This window comes from Podarcis filfolensis, assembly GCF_964270895.1.
Source record: "Podarcis filfolensis genome assembly, chromosome: 4".
Taxonomy (NCBI): domain Eukaryota; kingdom Metazoa; phylum Chordata; class Lepidosauria; order Squamata; family Lacertidae; genus Podarcis; species Podarcis filfolensis.
In genome coordinates this window covers 96303541-96326333 of record NC_139607.1, presented here as the reverse complement: position 1 = coordinate 96326333, position 22793 = coordinate 96303541, and the positions used below count along the sequence as shown (strand labels likewise).

General features: G+C 46.1%; 1 protein-coding gene and 1 long non-coding RNA gene across 3 annotated transcripts in view; both read left to right on the top strand.

Moving 5' to 3' along the window:
• MOGAT2 (monoacylglycerol O-acyltransferase 2) overlaps positions 1 to 22793 on the top strand; it is a 229251-nt gene that overhangs the window by 41471 nt on the left and 164987 nt on the right. The window contains exon 6 of one of the 2 annotated variants that reach the window (XM_083610062.1): positions 1169 to 1336. In XM_083610062.1, the coding sequence (XP_083466188.1) occupies positions 1169 to 1323 (155 nt within the window). In that variant the 3' untranslated portion in view covers positions 1324 to 1336. Of the gene's footprint in view, positions 1 to 1168; positions 1409 to 22793 lie in introns of those variants that run through there. The other variant, XM_083610061.1, reaches the window with a different exon arrangement.
• LOC310761006 overlaps positions 1 to 22793 on the top strand; it is a 177755-nt gene that overhangs the window by 76508 nt on the left and 78454 nt on the right. The gene's annotated exons all lie outside the window — the stretch shown is intronic.

The following is a 22793-nucleotide window of genomic DNA, read 5'->3' as shown; positions in this document are numbered from 1 at the left end:
GCACAGCCTTTCAGAGGGAAGGCAGGCAGGTCATCGCAGGATTCCCAGCTGCGCCACTTCCTGGGGCCAAGCCCCAAACCCAGACAACTTTGGCTCATCCTCCCCTCAAAAAAGCTCAACAGCTCTGGCTGATTATCTTTATTGCATTTAAATAAAAATACCAAAAAGTATAAATTAAACATTACATCCAAATATTCAGAAATAGAAAGAAGAAATACATAAAAGGAAAATATATAATAAAAAGAAAAGAGAGGAGAAGAAAGAAAGGAAAAGAAAAAAAGAAAAATGATAAATAATAAAACACGAAAAATAATTAGTCAAGTGCACAAAATCGTTCACAGGATACAAACAGTACTTTGAATATTCTATACGCCAGGTTCTACGAAAGAAATACATTTGTAATCCTCCTTTTCTTTCCTTCCTTCCTTCCTTCCTTCCTTCCTTCCTTCCTTCCTTCTTTCTTTCTTTCTTTCTTTCTTTCTTTCTTTCTTTCTTTCTTTCTTTCTTTCTTTACAGTCACTTTCTTCCTGATCCAGAAAAGTAGTCTGAATCCCTGCTATATTATTTGAATTCAGCCTGATCTTTTATTTCCCTTCTCTTCCCTTCCCTCCCCTTCCCCTTTTATGAAGATCACCCGCTCTGAGACCCCACAGCTAATTCTCCCCTGGCCTCCTCGCTGGCCCAAGTAGGACCAATTTAGCCAGCTAGCCCTGGGGATTATCTAATTGATTTTTGATTTTTGAATTTTTATTGTTATTCATGTTTTTATACTGTATTTTATGCTGCTTTTATAATTAAGTGTTTTAAAGTGTTTTAAATTTGTTGTTAGCCGCCCTGAGCCCAGTTTCTGAACCGGGAAGGGTGAGGTATAAATAAATTTATTATTATTATTATTATTATTATTATTATTATTATTATATTAGTTGATTTCCCTCTATCTCTTTGCGGCTTCAGCACTTCTCTTAAGTGACAAATATTCTGCATTCATTTAATAATATCAGGTTTCCCCCCCTTTATATCAGTGAAATTAATCTAAGCACAACCCAGTATTATTTTTGGAACCATATTTTGTCAGGTAGTTTTTAAAGCAATCCCATTCCTTTTTTACCTTATCACCTGAGTTTTCTTAACCACTCTTTGCTGTCTGTCCCTCCCCACCCGCCCGCAGTTGGAAAACCCATCCCAGTTGAGAAGTGCCCCAACCCCAGCCAAGAGGACGTGGACAAGTTGCACGAGGTCTACATGGAGGAACTCTGCAAGCTCTTTGAAGAGCACAAGTTGAAGTACGGTGTCCCAGAAGACAAGCACCTTTCTTTCATTTGAAACAAGGAATCCGGGATCCTTTCCATTCCCTTGCCCACGTTTAAAAAAATAAATAAAAATAAAATATTTATGCTTTTCAGGTTTATACATTTCATTAATTTCACAGTCGTTTTAAGGTTTCAAAACTTGACTTCCTTCCCCCTCTTTCTGCGATTCCTTATTTTTAATATCTTCTGCATATCCAAATTAACTTCATTTGCTCATGTATTTATCTACTTTAAATATATACAGGGGTACCTTGGTTTAAGAACAGTCTGGTTTAAGAACGGTTTGGTTTGCAAACTCCGCAAAACCAGAAATAGTGTCTTGGTTTGAGAACTTTACCTCGGTCTAAGAACAGAATCAGAACTGTGGAAGGGCAGCGGCGGCGGGAGGCCTCATTAGGGAAAGCCCGCCTCGGATTAAAAATGGTTTTGGTTTAAGAACGGACTTCCGGAACGGATTAAGTTCATAAACTAAGGTACCACTGTACTCTTATAAAACTGCAGGTTATTACAGTAATCATGCCAAAGTTCTTATCTGTTTACAATTTATCAGTCAATATTCAATAAACCATTTCCATTCTTTTATAAGCCATTCTTCCCATTGTGGGAATGTTCAGGGAGGCAGGAGAGGATATACTGTTTAATAATATCCTTCCTAACTTGCACTAGCAAGTTCTATAACTTAGCAGAGTTTTAACATTCCCCTTTAAACACACAGCAGGTAGCTGGTTGCAAGCTTGTTTAAGCCTCTTAATATTAGGTTCCTGGTAAAAAGGTAAAGTGATCCCTGACCATTAGGTCCAGCCATGGCCGACTCTGGGGTTGCGGCGCTCATCTCGCCTTATTGGCCGAGGGAGCCGGCGTACAGCTTCTGGGTCATGTGGCCAGCATAACTAAGCCGCTTCTGGAGAACCAGAGCAGCGCACGGAAACGCCGTTTACCTTCCCACCGGAGCGGTACCTATTTATCTACTTGCACTCTGACGTGCTTTTGAACTGCTAGGTTGGCAGGAGCAGGGACTGAGCAACGGGAGCTCACCCCGTCGCGGGGATTCAAACCGCCGACCTTCTGATCAGCAAGTCCTAGGCTCTGTAGTTTAACCCACAGCGCCACCCACATCCCGATTAGGTTCCTGGTAAGTTCCCTTATATCCCTCTTAAAAGAATAAGCACACGGCAATCTTATTTAAAGTCAATAAAAGAGGTTTACTCACACATTCAGTTCACAGATGGATCCCTGAAGGCAGACTTAGTTACAGAAGTATAGACACATGGGATCTATCCCATATGGAGATAGTCCCTTTGTCCTCTGTTGGCTGGAAGCCAACAGAGCATCTCTAGCTAAACAAAGGACCCTTGTACTTACGGGACCGCCTCTCCTGGTATGTCCTGCAGAGGACCCTAAAGTCCATGAATAATAATAGTGTAAAGGTCCCGGGCCCTAAGGAAGCCAGACTATCCTCCACCAGGGCCAGGGCCTTTTCAGTGATGGCTCCAACCTGGTGGAATGCTCTGTCCCATGAGACTAGGGCCCTGCAGGACTTGATCTCTTTCTGCAGGGCCTGTAAGACAGAGCTATTCCGCCTGGCCTTCAATTTGAATTAGCCTGATCCTCTATCCCCTTTTCCCTTTCCTTTTCTATGAATAAATCCTTCTGGGACCCCACATTTAAACTCTTCCCTGGTCTCCTTGCTGGCCCTAGTAGGACCAACTTGGCCAGTCCCCCCCCAAAAAAAATGACCTCTGAATTTTTGAATTATATTGACACTGATGCTGCATTTATGTTGTATTTTATGCTGTTTTTAAGTCGCATTTTAACCAAAGTTTTACATTTGCTGTTAGCCTCCCTGAGCCCAGTTTTTAAACTGGGAAGGGCAGGGTATAAATAAAATTTATTATGATAAAACTGCTGTTCCTACGAAGGAGGAAGTGGAAGAGAGAGAGATAGCTGCGTGCCTTGTCCTTTTTGTTACCTGGACAGGTAAGGTCACGCCCACCTCTAGTCACATGCAAGAGGAAGTCTGTCCCAGCCCAGGAGGAAACAGGAAGTTCCGACTGGCTGGAGCAAACATCCCCTTGCAAGTCCACTCTAGGAAAACAAGGAATGTTGTACTTGACTGCTATCTATGTATCACATCCCACACCCATTCCCTTACCAACATTTTGGGTCGCATCTGTTGTAAATAAAAAATATGCCCTTTTCCCTTATGGGGTATCCAAGAGCCCATATAGAGTCCTTACATAGGTTCCCTATTGGTAGGAGAAAATAACAGAGGCCAACCAGAGAATATTGAGAAGCAAAGCAGCTAGTAAGCTTGATCTTTATTAATCTGTTGCAACAGGGTGCTCCCCTCACCCGCAGGAGAGAGGAGGGACCCAGAAAAATGGCCCGCAAGGCCTTATAAAGACTTTTGAAATTCCCATCCTGTAGATCAAGACCACCCCCAGAAACATTATGCATACATCACAGAAGGGGTGTAACCTAAGACCACCCCTCAGATACATCCCATCGCTTGTTTATTTCCTGTCTGGCAGGTTACTTGACTGGATTGCCTTGAGAGCCTGGCCATTCTTTTGTAATGATAAGGCTCACACCCTTCTTCAAACACAGATTAAGACAGGATTTGTGAAGGAAGAGACAATGGGGAGGCTTTTCCATTTTGACCTTGCAGAGAAAACATTTGGTCAGTTTAGGAATCAAAATGGTTCCAGGTTGGTCTTCCTGTGTTGAGCTATGTATGTGCGGTTATGAATATTACCATATATCTAAGACCATAAAATTCCTATCACACCTCCAAAGAGGTAGGAAGCAGCCACTGACACTGTTTTGCAAACTCGTTGCCCTGAGGATTTGCGACATGCTAGGATAAGTACCCTCTTGCGCAACACTCATGTTTTCCATGTGTGCAACTTGGAGCGCAAGCAAACAGATATCTCTGGATTGTTAGAACCGTCCTACTCTTGTGTAGGACCCTGGCAGAGACACATGCCCGACTGGCATGTTCTCTCCTTCCTGGTCAATCGTTCGGGAGCTTCAAAAGCTTTCGAAGAAGAAGAAGAAGAAGAAGAAGAAGAAGAAGAAGAAGAAGAAGAAGAAGAAGAAGATCTTTATTGTCATTGCCCCCTCTCAGGGACAACGAAATTACTTGACTGCTCCATAAAAACACTAATTAAAACAATACAGTATAGTACAGCAAGGAAGATTAGATGACTTTCAAAGTCCAGGCTTCCCATTCAGGGCCGAGATCGCTCTGGAGAAGAAGCTGTTCTTAAGACGGCTCGTTCTTGTCTTCATCGTCCTGTATCTCCATCCCGACGGCAGGAGCTCGAAGAGACAGTGACCAGGATGCGATGGATCTTTTACTATGTCCAGTGCCTTCCTATGGCACCTTGTGGCATAAATCTGCTCTAAGGTGGAAAGTGGGCAGCCAACAATGCTCTCTGCTGCCTTAACAACTCTGCACGACCCCATCCTGTCCTGGGTAGTACAGCTTCCGTACCACACACATAAGCCATAAGTGAGCACGCTCTCAATGGCAAGCAGCAGTTTCTGCGGAAGATGGTTTTTCCTTAGAATTCTCAAAAAGTACAGTCTCTGCTGCGCCTTCTTCACAAGCCCCCTTGTGTTGACACTCCAGGACAGATCCTCTTGTAATTCAATGCCCAAAAATCTGAACGTTGTTACCCTCTCCACACGAAGAAGAAGAAGAAGAAGAAGAAGAAGAAGAAGAAGAAGAAGAAGAAGAAGAGGAAGAAGAAGAAGACAATGTCCTCTTTCTTTCTTGGATTTCAAATCGACTAATAGTTCATGGTTCATTAATTAATCCCCCCCCCCATCTTCTTTATCTTTTTGGCCTGGCTTCTTCTTTCTATAGGGATGGGCTGATCTTGGCCTGGCGTCGACACTCAGACGCAGGGACAAAGCTTTTCGCTCTATAAGTCCGTCAAGTCCTATACATCTCAGTACCATAACTTCAATCTTTTTTAACAACAATCATTTCCCACATTCTCTCCAAATCTTTAAATGTCTTGAGAGAAGGAAATTTGACAGGACCAGATCGCCCAAAATGAACACGGTTCATGATCTACAGGCCCCAAACCATGACGATATTTATAAAAACCACCTGGATTTCAGATTGGGTTGTATATCTCTGGAAATAAAACCATATATCCTAAAGATACCAGAGTCTCCGTTGACCTTCATTCCAAGGAAATAAAACCCTGGGTAACTGTTGGAACCCATAACGTCTCTTGATGCTTTGTGCAGTACACAAAACTGCATATATATCTGCAACTGAGGATTATACGTGCATCTGATGAAGTGTGCTGTAGTTATGCTTATTGCAAAATAAAACATGTCCGTTTCCAAGGTGCTCTTGGTTTTTTCTTAAATTGGAGTTTCAAAGCAATATGTGGAGATTCAGACAATACACACAAGGGCTAACAAAGGACGAAAAATAAAATAAAATTCTGATCTGGTTTTCCCTCTTATTTTATTTAGAAAATCCGTAAGCTGCTCGATCACACGGTTCTCCAAAGAGGGTGCAAAGAAAAACATAGATAAAAACCCAGCTAAAAGAAAGAAACCAATTAAAAACTAATATGCATAACATCGTCGTAATTAAAAAGCAGAAATAAAACCAACCAAAGCTTTGCAAAAGAAATGTAAGAAACTAAACCATGAGCCTGGACTTGAGAGAGCTACTGAAACAGAAAGGTTTTCAGCAGGGGTCTAAAGCGATCCAGTGATTGCGCTTGCCTAGGATCCATTTCCCAACAGAAGCGATTCCCCCTTTTCAGAATGGCAAAGAGGATCCCATAGAATGTCACAAACACTTCGACACATTCCTTGAGTCGTCTTAGCCGTAATCCCGCCGAACGCAGCATGGCAGCGCATCACTCTTTGCCGGGCGGCTATTATTAGCTGTGTGGCTTGAGCTTTAAATTAAATAAGACTGGGAGGTGCTTAAAGCAAGCAAGCAGATTTATTGCGGAGTAGGGGGAGGAGAAAAAGGAAGAAATCCACCATCTTCAGGGGCTGGCTCCAGAGCTCTTGAGAACAACAGAAGACGGTCCACATCTGGGCTGCCTTTGCGGGGCGTTTTGGATGTTCTCTGGTTGTTGAAACACTGCAGTACAAGTGGCATCTGTTCCACTCACTTAAATCTTTTGGCATTGGGTCCTTTGGCCAGGGGGGATGCGGGTGGCGCTGTGGATTAAACCACAGAGCCTAGGGCTTGCCGATCAGAAGGTCGGCGGTTCGAATCCCCGCGACGGGGTGAGCTCCCGTTGCTTAGTCCCTGCTCCTGCCAACCTAGCAGTTCGGAAGCACATCAAAGTGCAAGTAGATCAATAGGTACCTATCCAGCGGGAAGGTAAACGGCATTTCCATGCGCTGCTCTGGTTCGCCAGAAGTGGCTTAGTCATGCTGGCCACATGAGCTGTACGCCGGCTCCCTTGGCCAATAAAGCAAGATGAGCGCTGCAACCCCAGAGTCGTCTGCAACTGGACCTAATGGTCAGGGGTCCTTTTACCTTTACCTTTGGCCAGGAGCAGTCCTGTTATTAGGTAGAGTGATGTAATGGCCTCAGACGGCAGATATGCAAGAACAGCACCCCCTGGCTGGTCTTCCTAACCCCCAGCCACCCTCCTATGCTGCCACGTGGCCTCTTCTGGGACCCCAAACTTGGCCTGCAGTCTCAGGTGTGGTGCAGGATGCAATCCCATCAGAAGCAAGTAAGATTCAGCTGCCCATAATGATGTCATATATTTAAGAAGAAGAACCTATGCTTGTATAAGCACATGCTTTGTGGAATTATCTTGATGTATCAGGATGTTTTTTTGCACCTTTTCTGAAGAGGTTGTGGTTAGTAAAGCTTTGAATCATCATGATGGGGTTGGACAATTTATATTCCCAAAGGAGCCAGCTTTTATGCATCCAATTGCTGCATGCAACACAATATTGATTCTTCTTCTTTGAAGAAGAAGAAGAAGAAGAGTTTGGATTTGATATCCCGCCTTTCACTCCCCTTCAGGAGTCTCAAACTGGCTAACATTCTCCTTTCCCTTCCTCCTCCACAACAAACACTTCTGTGAGGTCAGTGGGGCTGAGAGACTTCAAAGAAGTGTGACTGGCCCAAGGTCACCCAGCAGCTGCATGTGGAGGAGCGGAGACGCGAACCCGGTTCCCCAGATTACGAGACTACAACTCTTAACCACTACACCACACTGGCTCTCAGTGTGGTGATCCCTCGTAGCCGAGTAAGATTGTCTTCCATAAACACGGTTTTAACAGTGAGTCCATAAGTGACTGTGGAGGCCAATTCTAGATCCGCACATCCTTCCACAGTGGGGACATAGGTTTCCAGGCAGGAGATGATCATGGTGTGGATTTGCCAAGTGTGCCTTCCTCCTAGCATGTTTCTCCCTTGCGTCCTGAGTTCGAGCGTCTTCAAAGCCCATGACACCTTTGGTAAAGGCTGTTCTCCAACTGGAGCACTCGCAGGCCAGTGTTTCCCAGTTGTTGGTGTTTATACCACATTTTTAAAAATTTGCCTTGAGACAGTCTTTGAACCTCTTTTGTTGACCACCAGCATTATGCTTTCCATTTTTAAGTTCGGAATAGAGCAGTTGCTTTGGCAGACGATCATCAGGCATCCGCACAACATGACCAGTCCTATGAAGTTGATATTGAAGAATCATTGCTTCAACACTGGTGATCTTTGCTTCTTCCAGTACACTGGCATTAGTTTGCCTGTCTTCCCAAGTGATGTGAAAATTTTTCAGAGACACCATATTCAATAACTCTGGGTATCGCAGTTCTGTGAGGGGAATAGTGGGAGAGGGGGAAGGAGCTCATCCTAATAACTTTCAGCATCCTTTATGAACTACAGTTCCCAGGATCTTTTGCGGAGAAGCCACGGCGGTTGAAAGTGGTGTGAGGGTGTTTTATATGTACAGTGGTAACTTAGGATAAGAACTTAATTTGTTCCAGAGGTCCGTTCTTAACCTGAAACTGTTCTTAGCCTGAAGCACCACTTTAGCTAATGGGGCCTAGCGCTGCCACCGCACGATTTCTGTTCTCATCCTGAAGCAAAGTTCTTAACCTGAAGCACTATTTCTGGGTTAGCAGAGTCTGTAACCTGAAGAGTATGTAACCTGAAGCGTATGTAACCTGACGTACCACTGTACAGTGCAGAAAAAGCCTTCGCAAAAGGCTGCATTCTGTGTTCCTCAACACTCTCTGTGCTGGTTCAATTCATTTGACTCTCTTTGGGTTAGAGGAAGAAGACCCAGCTTTGCACAGCTCTTGAGAAAATGTCTGGGGCTCCTTTGAAGGATTTCACACAGCCGCAGCCGCGGAAAAAAGAATCTTCGAGAAAGAGGCTCGGCATGTCCAGGCAACATTCTTGAAACCAATATGGACACACAGAATGTCCATCAAAGTGGTCAGAACATGACTGGGGGAGTCCAGCTGATGGCTGCACAAAGGCAGATCTTGTTTCACAAGCAGCAGCTGTACAGGGTGGTGGTTATTTTAAAAACAGAGCATGAAATCTAGCATGCGGAGGAAAAGAAACCCATGTAATTTTAGATAACCCTTGTGCATTCATTGCAGACCAGTCCTGTGCACCACAGGGCATAAACATCTGTCAGAGCAGGGAAGGGGAATCTGTGACCCCCTGCAGATGATGATGGATTTCCTTTAGCCCCAGCCTGCAAGGGCTGATGGGAGTTGTAGTCCGGAAACAACTGGAGGGCCGTAGATTCTCCATTCTTGGGTTATAGGATTTATTATTATTAAATATAATACTAGATAGATAAATAAAAGGTAAAGTGATCCCTGACCATTAGGTCCAGCCGTGGCCAACTCTGGGGTTGCGGCGCTCATCTCGCCTTATTGGCCGAGGGAGCAGACATACAGCTTCCAGGTCATGTGGCCAGCATGACTAAGCCACTTCTGGCGAACCAGAGCAGCGCACGGAAACGCCGTTTACCTTCCCACCGGAGCGGTACCTATTTATCTACTTGCACTTTGATGTGCTTTCAAACTGCTACATTGGCAGGAGCAGGGACCAAGCAACAGGAGCTCACCCCGTCGCAGGGATTCGAACCGCCGACCTTCTGATCTGCAAGCCCTAGGCTCTGTGGTTAAACCCACAGTGCCACCTGCGTCCCTAGACAGATGATAGATAGATATAGATAGATAGATAGATAGATGATGATGATAGATAGATAGATGATAGATGATAGATGATAGATGATAGATGATAGATGATAGATAGATATAGATATAGATAGATATAGATAGATATAGATAATAATAATAATAATAATAATAATAATAATAATAATAATAATAATAATTTATTTATACCCCGCCCTCCCCAGCCAAGGCCGGGCTCAGAGCGGCTTACAAGCAATAATAAAAAGAAGATGAATGATTACAACTTAAAAACAAAAATAAGATACAACATTAAAATAATGGAACATTAAAATATTAAAATGTAGCCTCATCGCAGGAGGAGAAGGAAAAGAAAAAAGAAAGAGAGGGAGGGAGGGAATCAAATTGGCTCCAAGCCAAAGGCCAGGCAGAACAACTCTGTCTTACAGGCCCTGCGGAAAGAAATCAGATCCTGCAGGGCCCTGGTCTCATGAGACAGAGCGTTCCACCAGGCCGGAGCCAGTGTTGAAAAGGCCCTGGCTCTGGTTGAAGCCAATCTAATTTCTTTAGGGCCTGGGACCACTAGGGTGTTGTTATTTATGGACCTTGAGGCCCTCCGTGGGGCATACCGGGAGAGGCGGTCCCGTAGGTACGAGGGTCCTAGGCCATGAAGGGCTTTAAAGGTCAAAAGCAGCACCTTAAATCTGACCCTGTACTCCACCGGGAGCCAGTGCAGCTTGAAAAGCACTGGGTGAATATGCTCCCATGGCAGAGACCCCGTGAGGAGCCTCGCTGCAGCATTCTGCACCCGCTGGAGTTTCTGGGACAGCTTCAAGGGCAGCCCCGCGTAGAGCGAATTACAGTAGTCAAGCCTGGAGGTGACCGTTGCATGGATCACTGTGGCCAGGTCGGGGCGGGAAAGGTAAGGGACCAACTGCTTGATGCGGTGAAGGTGGGAAAATGTCGCCTTGGCTGTTGCTGTAACTTGCGCCTCCATGGAAAGGGAGGCGTCAAGGATTACACCCAAACTCTTAACGGAAGGCAACGGCACTAATTGGGCCCCCGCAAGAGAAGGGAGTTGGTCCCTCATCCCCATGCCATCCCGACCTAGCCATAGGACCTCTGTCTTCGAAGGATTTAGTTTCAATCGGCTCCCACGAAACCATCCAGCCACAGCTTCCAAGCATCTGGTCAGTGTGTTCGGGGCCGAGTCGGTGTGGCCATCCATCAGCAGACAGAGCTGAGTGTCATCAGCATATTGGTGACAGTCCAGCCCAAAGCTCCGGATAATCTGGGCAAGGGGGCGCATAAAGATGTTAAAAAGCATCGGGGAGAGAATTGCGCCCTGTGGCACTCCACACACCAAGGAGTGGCGCGACGACATTTCCCTCCCTAGTGCCACCCTCTGTCCCCGACCAGAGATAAAAGAGCACAACCAGTTACGGGCTATGCCCTGAATCCCCACGTCTGCGAGGCGGTGGTCCAGAAGATCATGATCGACCATGTCAAAGGCTGCTGACAAATCTAAAAGGATCAGCAGTCCTGACCCCCCTCGATCTAGTTGTCTACAGAGATCATCTGTTAGGGCAACCAGAGCCGTCTCCGTCCCAAAACCAGGACGGAAACCGGACTGAAATGGATCTAATGCCGATGTTTCCTCCAGAAACCTACCAAGCTGTTCAGCAACCGCTCTCTCAATTACCTTACCCAGGTATGGTAGATTTGAAACTGGGCGGTAATTGGATAGGTCTAAGGGATCTAATGAAGTTTTCTTTAAGAGTGGACACACCACTGCTTCCTTCAGTTCCCCTGGGAATGTCCCCGTGTCAAGAGACAAATTGATAATTTCAACCAGGGGGGTCCGCGCAACATCTGGACACTCCCTAATCAGCCAAGACGGGCACGGATCAAGGAGGCAGGTGGTGGGCCTACCAACTTGGAGGAATCTATCCACATCAGTAGGGAGTATCTGATCGAAATGGTCCAACACTGGACCTGAAGTCAGTCGAGGGGCCTCCAGTTCAGTCACTGTATCTAAATTGGCAGGGAGGTCATGGCGGAGCAACAGGACTTTCTCCGCAAAAAAGCTCGCGAATGCCTCACAGCTGTGGGTCGAATTTGTGCTTAAATTTGGTTGTCCTCCTAAGGACGTTATTGACCTAATTATTCTAAAAAGTTGTGCCGGGCGAGAGCTAGCGGATGCAATGGAAGCTGCAAAGTAAGATTTCTTAGCAGCTTTCATAGCCATCTCATAGGCTTTCATAAGGGTCCTATAAGATGTTCTTGAGGCTCCGTCACGAGTCCGTCGCCATACTCGCTCTAGCCGTCTGAGATCCCGCTTCATTTTCTGGAGCTCCTCGGTAAACCAAGGTGCCCGGTTTCGACGGGGTCGCAGAGGGCGCTTAGGCGCGATTTCATCAATGGCTGCCAAGAGCCGGTTATTCCAGTCCTCAACAAGGTCATCTAATGAGTCGCCAGGAGGAGCAGGGTTCCGCAAGGCTTGTCGGAATCTATCAGGATCCATCAGTTTTCGCGGACAAGCCCAAATAGGTTCGCCACCCGAGCCGGGGAGGAGCGGGAAGTCAATCTTGGCTTTCAGAGCGTAGTGATCAGACCATGGCACTTCCACAGCGGGGAGCATGATCACATCTATGCCAGCCCCAAAGATCAGATCCAGCGTGTGGCCTGCTTGATGAGTGGGGCCCAAAACAAACTGGGAGAGTCCTAGTGTTGCCATGGAAGTCACTAGGTCCAGATATAGATGATAATATATTATTATTATATGTTATACCCCAACTATTCTCCTGATGGGACTTAAGGCAGCTTACTGGTAAACACAAGAACCGTTAATGTAGAAAGAAACCAATCATTGAAAAACAATGAAGCATTAGAATATTGAATTGTAGAGTTAGGACTATCCCAGTAAGGAAGCCCAGAAGGGCACAATGGATGCTGGTATTGATGCCACCACAGACTCCAGTATCTTGTCCCAAGAAGAAGAAGAAGAAGAAGAGGGCACAAGATGTCGGACATAACATTATGTTTGCTGACTGGGAACAGTTGTGGACCACAGGTATGAAATTTACGACATGTAATGCCTTAAGAGAGAATATTATGAAAATGATATACAGGTGGTACTGTTACGAAAAAGGAGCAATGCTGCTGAGTGCTCCAGATGGCTGGAAAGCCAAACAGGATGTTGATGTTATGGGACTGTACCGTGGGAACAAGGGACAGTCTATTATGTGCACTGAGCACCGGATGTTAGCTCAGTGTGTCACATGACCCTGTACTGGAAGTACATGGGTGGAGTTATTCTCTCTCTGGCTGCTGATGTGAGAGGGTGCAGACACGTTTCTCTGCACTACTGGAAAGACAGAAATAAAGGCATGTAAATACATTTCTGTCTGTCTCTCTCCCCTCCCTGGGAGTGAGGGAGGAGGGATGGTTGTGTTCTCCTCACGTTGAGGAGAATCGGCCGATAGAGACCTCGCCTTGTCTTGCCGGGAGTCGCTGACGGGGAGGTCAACATGGAATCAAAGCCGGGCACCTGGAGAGTGCCAAATTCCTCTGACTGACAAGGCTTGATTCAACATATGGTAGCAGACGCTGCTGGTTATCTGATCCATGGGAATCAGCATGAGAGGTGAGAGGTTGATGGATCGTGTGCCATCCTCTGCACCAAGGAAAGAAGATAACGTCTGCATTGCAGCCAGAAGCTGAACGGCTGGACACCAAGAGGGGGTGTTTTCCAAGCAACGGAGCCCCAAAAAGGTATGCTGAATATCAGGCTAAAAGTGTGAATGCAGATTGAATTATTCTCTGGTTCACGAGAGCTGCGTTTGGAAAAACAGCTCTGAGAGTAAAGGCTTGCATACCACAGATTTTTGTGGTGAGATAACGAAGAGGTATGCACAGTTGCTAAGCAACAACAGTCAGGACAGTGGAAAACTACTGACACCTGGGGCTGGCTCAGTCAGAGCCGGGAAAGCGAAAGTTGTTTTGACTGTGAGACAGCTTGGAGATTGCCTGCCTGAGAGAAGCTGTAAACAGCTCAAAAGAGCTTTTGGGATTTTACTAGCTCGAGAGTGGAGAGCTGAGACTTGGATTCAAAATGGATGCCAAGGACAGGGGGAGGGAAGAACGGAGTTCTAATTCCCCCACTGATGTTGCTACTGGAGAGGATGCTGTAGCTTTGAACGTTGTTCGATGTAACAATTGCGGACAGGCTGGGCATCTTCAGCGGAACTGTAAGAAGCCACGCCAGCCAACAGGAGCGAAGGGCCGCTCAACAAAGCCTGAGGCAGCAGGCAAAGGTCAGACCAAGTCTTCGGTGAAACCTGCAAAGGCCCTGATGGCGAAAGGAACCACGCCAGATGTTGGACACTCTTTTATAATCGATACGGGCTGTAATTTTCATATGTCCCCGCACAGAGGACTCTTTTCGACGTTTAAGAAGCAAAGCTTCGCTGTGGAACAAGCCAACGGTCAGAAGCTGGAAGCGACCGGGGTTGGAACTGTGTATCTTAAGAGTCTGAACCTGACTATACACAATGTTTACTTGGTTCCTGAATTGAAGTTCAATCTGCTGAGTGTTTCGCAGATTGCAAAGAAAGGACTGAAACTGTCCTATGATGATAAGAGCTGCGAGATCTTCAAAGATGGAGAGTTATATCTTTCTGCCAGACAGAAAGATGGACTGTGTTTGTTGACTTTTGACCAAAGTGATTACATGGAATGTAATTCTGAGTCTAACTTGATTTCTCTTGCAGGTGTGACCAAAACGAGCGCCAAGAAGGTGGCCAGGGTCGACAGAGCGTTTCAGCGGGTGTATGCTGATGTGATTGGTCCTCTAGAACCATCTAGAGGCAAAGCAAGATTTTATCTTGTGTGTGTGGATCATTTCTCTAACTTTGTCTGGGTTTATGTGTTAAAGAAGCCACAGGAAGCCTTGGAAAGGTTTCAGGAGTTTTGTGACAAGGTTAAAGACATGCATGATGCTAACATTGATTGTCTTTTGACAGATGAGAAGCAGATTTTTCTTTTACAGGATTTCCAGAGGTTCCTGCACAAGAAAGGGATAAGACACAAGGTTGCTGTTTCAGTGGAAGCGTGGAACAGGGGTGTCTGTGTACGAGTGAACAAAGAATTGCAAAAGGGGATGAATGCGCAATTGCTTAGTTCACATCTGCCACATGAGTTCTGGGCGGAGTCACTCATGTCGTTTTGTCATGCGTGGGTGAGAAAGGTTTCAAAAGAGTTGGGAAGTTCTCCTTTTGAGAAACTGTTCCAGAGAAAACCTTCTGTTGCCCATTTCAAGGTTTTTGGGTCTCATGTGAGGACAGAAGCTCCAGGTGGAGTAAAGAATGCCAGAGGCATTTTTGTGGGATATGAAAAGGGTCTCTACAGAGTAATTTTGTCTGAATCTGGTCAGGTGATTCTCACAAAATTTCTAGAGAGTGCTCCTGAAAAGGAGAGAGTGATAGCACACACATTTCCCACAGAGGACGAGTCAGATGATGATGATGATTTCACAGAGTACAGTGGTACTGAGAGTGACAGTGATAGCTCAGAGAGCTCAGTCGTCACAGTCATTGAGAGGAAATCTCACACAATGGATAGACCTTCACAGGTGAAGGATGAACCACTGTTTACTGTTGGAACTGGTTCTTCTAAGAGTCCTGAGACAGAACCAGTGAGCAGAGAGGATCAGCACCTCTTACGCAGGTCTGAGAGAGTCACAAAGGGTGAACCACCCAAAAGGTACTCAGAAGAGTATGCTAATTTAGCTGTTGCATGTGTTGCTGTTGTACACAACCGAGGACAGGTTGGAGCTGTGTCTAAGTCAGAGACAAAGACACAACAGAGAGTTGCTAGCCAAGGTAATGCAGATGCACTCATTCCTTGGAAGCCAGACAACCAGAGAGGTACACTGGGGAAACCAGTGGCGGGTAGTTCCAAGGGTGGAACTGAAACAACAGGGGAGTGTTATGTGTATAACAACTGTTTGTTTTCTTCTCTGGATCACGCTTTGCTTGTCGCAACATGCATTGATTCTTTTGGGGGAGGTTGTTACGAAAAAGGAGCAATGCTGCTGAGTGCTCCAGATGGCTGGAAAGCCAAACAGGATGTTGATGTTATGGGACTGTACCGTGGGAACAAGGGACAGTCTATTATGTGCACTGAGCACCGGATGTTAGCTCAGTGTGTCACATGACCCTGTACTGGAAGTACATGGGTGGAGTTATTCTCTCTCTGGCTGCTGATGTGAGAGGGTGCAGACACGTTTCTCTGCACTACTGGAAAGACAGAAATAAAGGCATGTAAATACATTTCTGTCTGTCTCTCTCCCCTCCCTGGGAGTGAGGGAGGAGGGATGGTTGTGTTCTCCTCACGTTGAGGAGAATCGGCCGATAGAGACCTCGCCTTGTCTTGCCGGGAGTCGCTGACGGGGAGGTCAACATGGAATCAAAGCCGGGCACCTGGAGAGTGCCAAATTCCTCTGACTGACAAGGCTTGATTCAACAGGTACATGACCCCAGTCAAGCTTGCAAAAATATATCATTTGCCCGATAACAAATGTTGGAAATGTAAAGAAACTGAAGGTACATTCTTTCACCTTTGGTGGACGTGCCCAAGAACTAAGGCTTTCTGGGAAATGATCTATAATGAAATGAAAAAGGTATTTAAATATACCTTCCTGAAGAAACCTGAGGCCTTTCTTCTGGGCATTGTCGGCCAATTGGTGCCAAAGAAGGACAGAACTTTCTTTATGTACGCAACAACAGCAGCAAGAATACTTATTGCAAAGTACTGGAAGACACAAGATTTACCCACCCGGGAAGAATGGCAGATGAAGATGATGGACTATATGGGATTGGCAGAAATGACTGGCAGAATCCGGGACCAGGGAGAAGAGGCGGTGGAAGAAGATTGGAAGAAATTTAAAGACTATCTACAGAAATATTGCAAAATTAATGAATGTTAGAATGATGTTGGATAGAAATTAAGTGGTTTCCAGCTGTAATGCTTTAAGAATATGGAAGAAGGGCATAAATAGGTAAAAAAAAACAAAAACTAAAATGGTGTTGGATTGGAAATAAGTGGTATTAGTAACAAAGTTAATAAGAATATGCAAAAATGAATTGATAATGGATGAAAATACTGAGTTATCAAATGTTAAGGTATAGAGATAAGATAAATGAAAGAGGGTAAGGATTTGCTGATTTGATTATTTAAATGGGAATACAAGAAGGGGAGGTGTGAGGAAGTCAAAGAAACAAGCAAATGAGTTTTAAATTATGAAAAAGAATTGTTTTTAATTTTTTGTATCTTTTTTGTGTGTGTTTACTCTTATTTTTTTCTTGTTTTTTTATTATGTGTTTTTGTATATCTGTTTTTTGTAAAATCTTAATAAATATTTCTTAAGAAGAAGAAGAAGAAGAAGAAGAAGAAGAAGACACTATCTGTGTCCAAAATCAGTAAATTTACTTTTATCAGTATCCAGGCATGCCATGTTCTGCCCAACACTGGGTGGGGAGCACATCACATGTGTGTAAAATCACGCGTACGATATGCACCTCACATCACGCAAATCAAGAGGAGGCCACGAGACCCAACAACGCCTGCCTTCACGAGGTCTGGTGAGGCTAGCTGCTATTGCGGGGAGGCCCAGAGAGGCCCGGCCCCTCAAGACTGGGCAGCTCAGCCCTGTCCCAACTTACTTACCATCCCATAGAATTGGCACCTATGTCAGTATCTACTGTTCTGGCTGCAAATAGCATGGATGGAATCCATGGCTAAATTATATCCCTTTGAAGAAGGCAACATTTGCTCGGAAATGGAAGTGTTTTGGGGTTAATTAGACAGCCTCAAAGCCTATTGAAGCACATAGCGTGGCTGTTTCTCTTGGGTGTTGCCCAGTTCTTTTTTCTAGGTGAAGGGGTGGCAACTCCAGGTGGTGTGTGTGTGTGTGTGTGTGAGAGAGAGAGAGAGAGAGAGAGAGAGAGAGAGAGAAAGAAAGAGGCACAAAAAGACAAGAAGTCTTGAAATGAAATAAACTGGCCTTGATGGAAAGTCTCCCCTTCTTTCCCACAAGGTTCACATGGGGGAAAGGGGACACTTTGCACAGAGAGTTAAACTAGCATTAAACCACTGCCAGCCCATCGGAGCAATATGTTACAACTCTCAATTTCAACACAGTTGGCAGCCGAAACTTTGCGTAAGAAGCTTCTATTCTCCCAAGAGATAAGCAGGGGCCAGATGGCAGATGGCAAGAGAAGTGTTATAGGAGGCAGAGGGTGACTGGCCATGTCTGCAAAGCAAGGATTGATCACTGTTCCCAGTCTCGATGATGATGACGATGGCAATGATACAGATAAAAAAAAAATTAACAAATTACATGCCAGTTGCTCATTGCACAAAAGGTTTTCCGAGCAACTTACAAGACGTTTAAAACGTAAGTAATTTAAAAGTTACCTTGTAACGTAAGCACAATTACACAGGAACATATTCATATAGAAACACATCCGGTTCATTAATATACACTAAGAAACATTCTCACAATACAGTGGTACCTCGGGTTACATACGCTTCAGGTTACATACGCTTCAGGTTACAGACTCCGCTAACCCAGAAATAGGACCTTGGGTTAAGAACTTTGCTTCAGGATGAGAACAGAAATCGTGCTCTGGCGGCTCGGTGGCAGCGGGAGGCCCCATTAGCTAAAGTGGTGCTTCAGGTTAAGAACAGTTTCAAGTTAAGTACGGACCTCCGGAATGAATTAAGTACTTAACCCGAGGTACCACTGTAGAGGGAAGAGATTTGTCGAGTTGGAAGGGACCTCAAAGGTCATTTGGTCGGAAGCCCTGCGGTACAGGAATCACAGCTAAAAAATCCATGACTGATAGCCATCCCACATTTGTTTAACCAAAGAGCTTTTTCCTCATTTGGGCTCTTTCCTCATTTGGGCAAGACTTCCATATGGCAGCTCTGGGATGGATCTAGATGCTTTCTATTTCCTGTCCTTTCCTCCAGTAGTCAAAGCAATCGAAAGCTTTGTGAAAGGCACCCTTGTTGTTATCTACTTGGAATGTAGGAAGGTAGCAGCCGGAGGATGAAATTTACTTACATAAGTTCTAGCCCAAAATGGACCTTGGAGCAGCTTACAGATATCAGTACAGTGGTACCTCAGGTGAAGAACTTAATTCGTTCTGGAGGTCCGTTCTTAACCTGAAACTGTTCTTAACCTGAAGCACCACTTTAGCTAATGGGACCTCCCGCCGCCGCCGCGTGATTTCTGTTCTCATCCTGAAGCAAAGTTTTTAACCCAAGGTACTATTTCTGGGTTAGTGGAGTCTGTAACCTGAAGCATCTGTAACCTGAAGCATCTGTAACCTGAAGCATCTGTAACCTGAGGTACCACTGCATTAAGACAGCTCCTTGCCCTCGGGCTCACTGCCTACAAAGACACGACACACAAGGAAAACAGGAATGGGACGGGCAGAGGAGAAAGGAAGCCCAAGTCCTTACGGATACATTTCTTAAAGTAACAGCGATGTCAGTGATGGTTACAGTTTTTCTTGAAACTGTTGATGGATCTCTGAGCCACAATGAAACAGCAAACGGACGCTGGTCTATGGAAATCCTTCAGGTGGAATCGCATTACACAGAATCAGACCACTGATCAAGCTGGTTGTCTAGCTGTCGGCTTCAATTGATCACAGAGGCTCTTTGGGATATCAGGCAGATGTCTAGACAGGGTGCAAGATTGTGTGCATGTTTCAAAAGATCAAAGCAGTGTCTTGTGTATGAAAAAGCTGGGTTGTGACCCTTTGCCTAATACCCTTTTCCTGATTTGAATCCTCGTCCGCCAAAGTTGCTCTTTGCCCTATAAAGCAAAACAGGCAGCAGGTACAGTTTGGCTCTCTTGTGTTTCACTGGGGACATCTGCATGCATGGCCTGGGCTCTGGGCTTGGAATACAGAACGGTCTTCTCTGACATGCTGCTGTTAGACCGTTTCTTGCAGAGAGGGAAACAACTTGGCCCTTCTCGGTGGTGGCGCCCACCTTGTGGAACACCCTCCCTTCAGATGTGAAGGAAATAAGCAGCTATCCTATCTTTAAAAGACATCTGAAGGCAGCCCTGTTCAGGGAAGTTTTTAATATTTAATGCTGTACTGTTTTTAACACTTGATTGGAAGCCGCCCAGAGTGGCTGGGGAAACCAGATGGGCAGGTTATAAATAATAAATTATTATTATTATTATTACTTGTTATCTTGCATATGATGATAAGGGAAGATGCAGGACTGTGCTGGGCCCAGGGGTAACCCAGGAGCCGCGGTCCAGGTCCGGTCCAGAATCCGGAGGTTCCGTTAGGAGTCCGTCCGACAGGGCCAAGGCAGGACACGAGGCAGGAAGCCATGCAAGGACAGGTACAGGATCTCAGGCAGGATCTGGCATACAGCAATGTTGCTCCTGCAACCTGGCACGGGGTCCGACAACCTTTTATCTCTGTCAGGGTAGCGGCCGGTCCTGATCCCCCGGCGACTCACCTCCCTGTTTCGCCCGAAGGCGAGCACTCCTCCTAAGAGTACTCAGGTCTCTCCTTCTCTCAGACCTCAGTCTTTGCAGCTTGGGAGACGTTGGTGGGTTACTAGACCCAGGGGCCGCCTCAGCCTCCCCTGACCCAACCGGTAGTGGAGCAGCTATAAGTGATGGCCCAGCTGGAGGCAATGAGGTCATCCCCGCATCTGGAGCCAGGGCAGGCTCAGGCCCCTGACTCGGCCCAGCTGGTGTTTGTTTCAGGGGAAGCTGTGCAGACTGGGACTCTTCAGGATCAGGCCCCAGACTTGGTTCAGGTGACGCCTGAGGCAAAGGATCCGGTGCAGACTGAGACTCCTCTGGCTCCAAGTCTGAGCCTGAGTCCCAGGCCATCACAAGGACAGGGAAAAGAAAAGAAAACTACCATGCAGCACATAGTTATACTATGGAACTCACTGCCACAGGAGGTGGTGAGGGCCCCCAACTTGGATGGCTTTAAAAGTGGATTGGACAAATTCATGGAGCAGTGGGCTATCAGTCTCTGCTAGCCACAATGGCTATGCTTTGGCTCCACCAATGGGGTCAGCAATGCTCCCAAATGCCAGTCTCTAAAAACCACAGGAGGGAAGAGTGTTCTTGTGCCTGGGTGCTGCTTGTGGGGTTCCCAGAAGACTCATAGAAACATAGAGCTGGGAGGGACTCCAAGGGTCTTCTAGTCCAGCCCCCTGCATTTCAGGAATCTCAGCTAAAGCATCCATGACTGATGGCCATCCAACCTCTGCTTGAAAACCTCCAAGGAAGGAGAGTTCAGCACCTCTTGTGGGAGTCTGTTCCACTGTGGAACAGCTCTGACTCTCAGAAGGTTCTTCCTGACGTTTCATCCGAATCTCCTTTCTTGTAACTGGGTTCAAGTCCTACCTTCCCGAGCAGGAGAAAACAAGTTTGTTCCCTCTTCCATGGGACAGCCCTTGAGATATTTGAAGATGGCTATCCTAGACGTGGATGGCGCTGTGGGTTAAACCACAGAGCCTAGGGCTTGCCGATCAGAAGGTCGGCGGTTCGAATCCCTGCGATGGGGTGAGCTCCCAGTGCTCGGTCCCTGCTCCTGCCAACCTAGCAGTTCGAAAGCACGTCAAAGTGCAAGTAGATAAATAGGTACTGCTCTGGCGGGAAGGGAAACAGCATTTCCATGCACTGCTCTGGTTAGTCATGCTGGCCACATGACCTGGAAGCTGTATGTTGGCTCCCTCAGCCACCAAAGCAAGATGAGCGCCACAACCCCAGAGTGGTCCGTGACTGGACCTAATGTTCAGGGGTCCCTTTACCTTTACCCTAGACAGCATCTTAAAAAGCAGACATCACCTTGCCGACAAAGGTCCGTATCGTTAAAGCTATGGTTTTCCCAGTAGTGATGTATGGAAGTGAGAGCTGGACCATAAAGAAGGCTGATCGCTGAAGAATTGATACTTTCGGATTATGGTGCTGGAGGAGACTCTTGAGAGTCCCATGGGCTGCAAGAAGATCAAACCTATCCATTCTGAAGGAAATCAGCCCTGCGTGCTCACTGGAAGGACAGATCCTGAAGCTGAGGCTCCAGTACTTTGGCTACCTCATCAGAAGACTCCCTAGAAAAGACCCTGATGTTGGGAAAGATTGAAGGTACAAGGAGAAGGGGATGACAGAGGACGAGATGGTTGGGCAGTGTTCTCGAAGCTACCAGCGTGAGTTTGACCAAACTGTGGGAGGCAGTGGAAGACAGGAGTGCCTGGTGTGCTCTGGTCCGTGGGGTCACGAAGAGTCGGACACGACTAAACAACCAACCAAACAAAACATCCTATCTCCTCTCAGTCTCCTCTACCCCAGGCTAAACATGTTCTGCTCCTTCAACCATTCCTCATAAGGCTTCGTTTCCAGTTCCTTGATCATCTTGGTTGCCCTCTTCTGCGCACCTTCCAGGTATCTGGAGGTATATGGTTGGCCACTGTGAGAACAGCCTTTGGCCTGATCCTGCAGGCTCTTCTGGGAGATATCAAAGCCAAGCCTGGAGCTTGAACAAATCTTGCCCTCGGTTCATTTCTTAACGGGGCTGCCAGGAGAACCTTTGATTCCATTAACAAAGAGCACCTCTGGGGAGCAGCTGAAAAATGTCCATTGTGCTTTGCGACACAGAAGCATCTCCCTCCCTCCCCTGGCAACATTCCACCGTTTTCCTTTTCGGATAAAAATAGAAGCAGCGGCAGAATGTGAACTATTTCTACACCAGCCTTTCAGTCAAAGTCTTGCAGCAAAAAGCTGCAAGAGACCAACTACTGACCCTTAAAGCCAGTGTGTCTAGACATGGTGGGTTTGGCTTGCCCCATACCAACCTGGCCCAAAACTTTGCACTTTGGCACCTCCTGTTTGTGAGCCAAACTACATGGTATGCTCAATGCCTCCTTTGCAATGTTTGCGCTATAACAGCAGGCATAGGGGGCCAAGGTGGTTTTGTTGCCACCGTGGAATTGGGGGCAAGGAGGAATTGGGGAAAGCAAACTCTGGAGCCAATTCCTAGATACAAACATTCCTAATAATAATAATAATAATAATAATAATAATAATTTATTATTTATACCCACCCATCTGGCTGAGTTTCCCCAGCCAATCTGGGCGGCTTCCAATCGAGTGTTAAAAACAATACAGCATCAAACATTAAAAACTTCCCTAAACAGGGCTGCCTTCAGATGTCTATTAAAGAGAATATAGCTGCTTATTTCCTTCATATCTGAGGGGAGGGCGTTTCA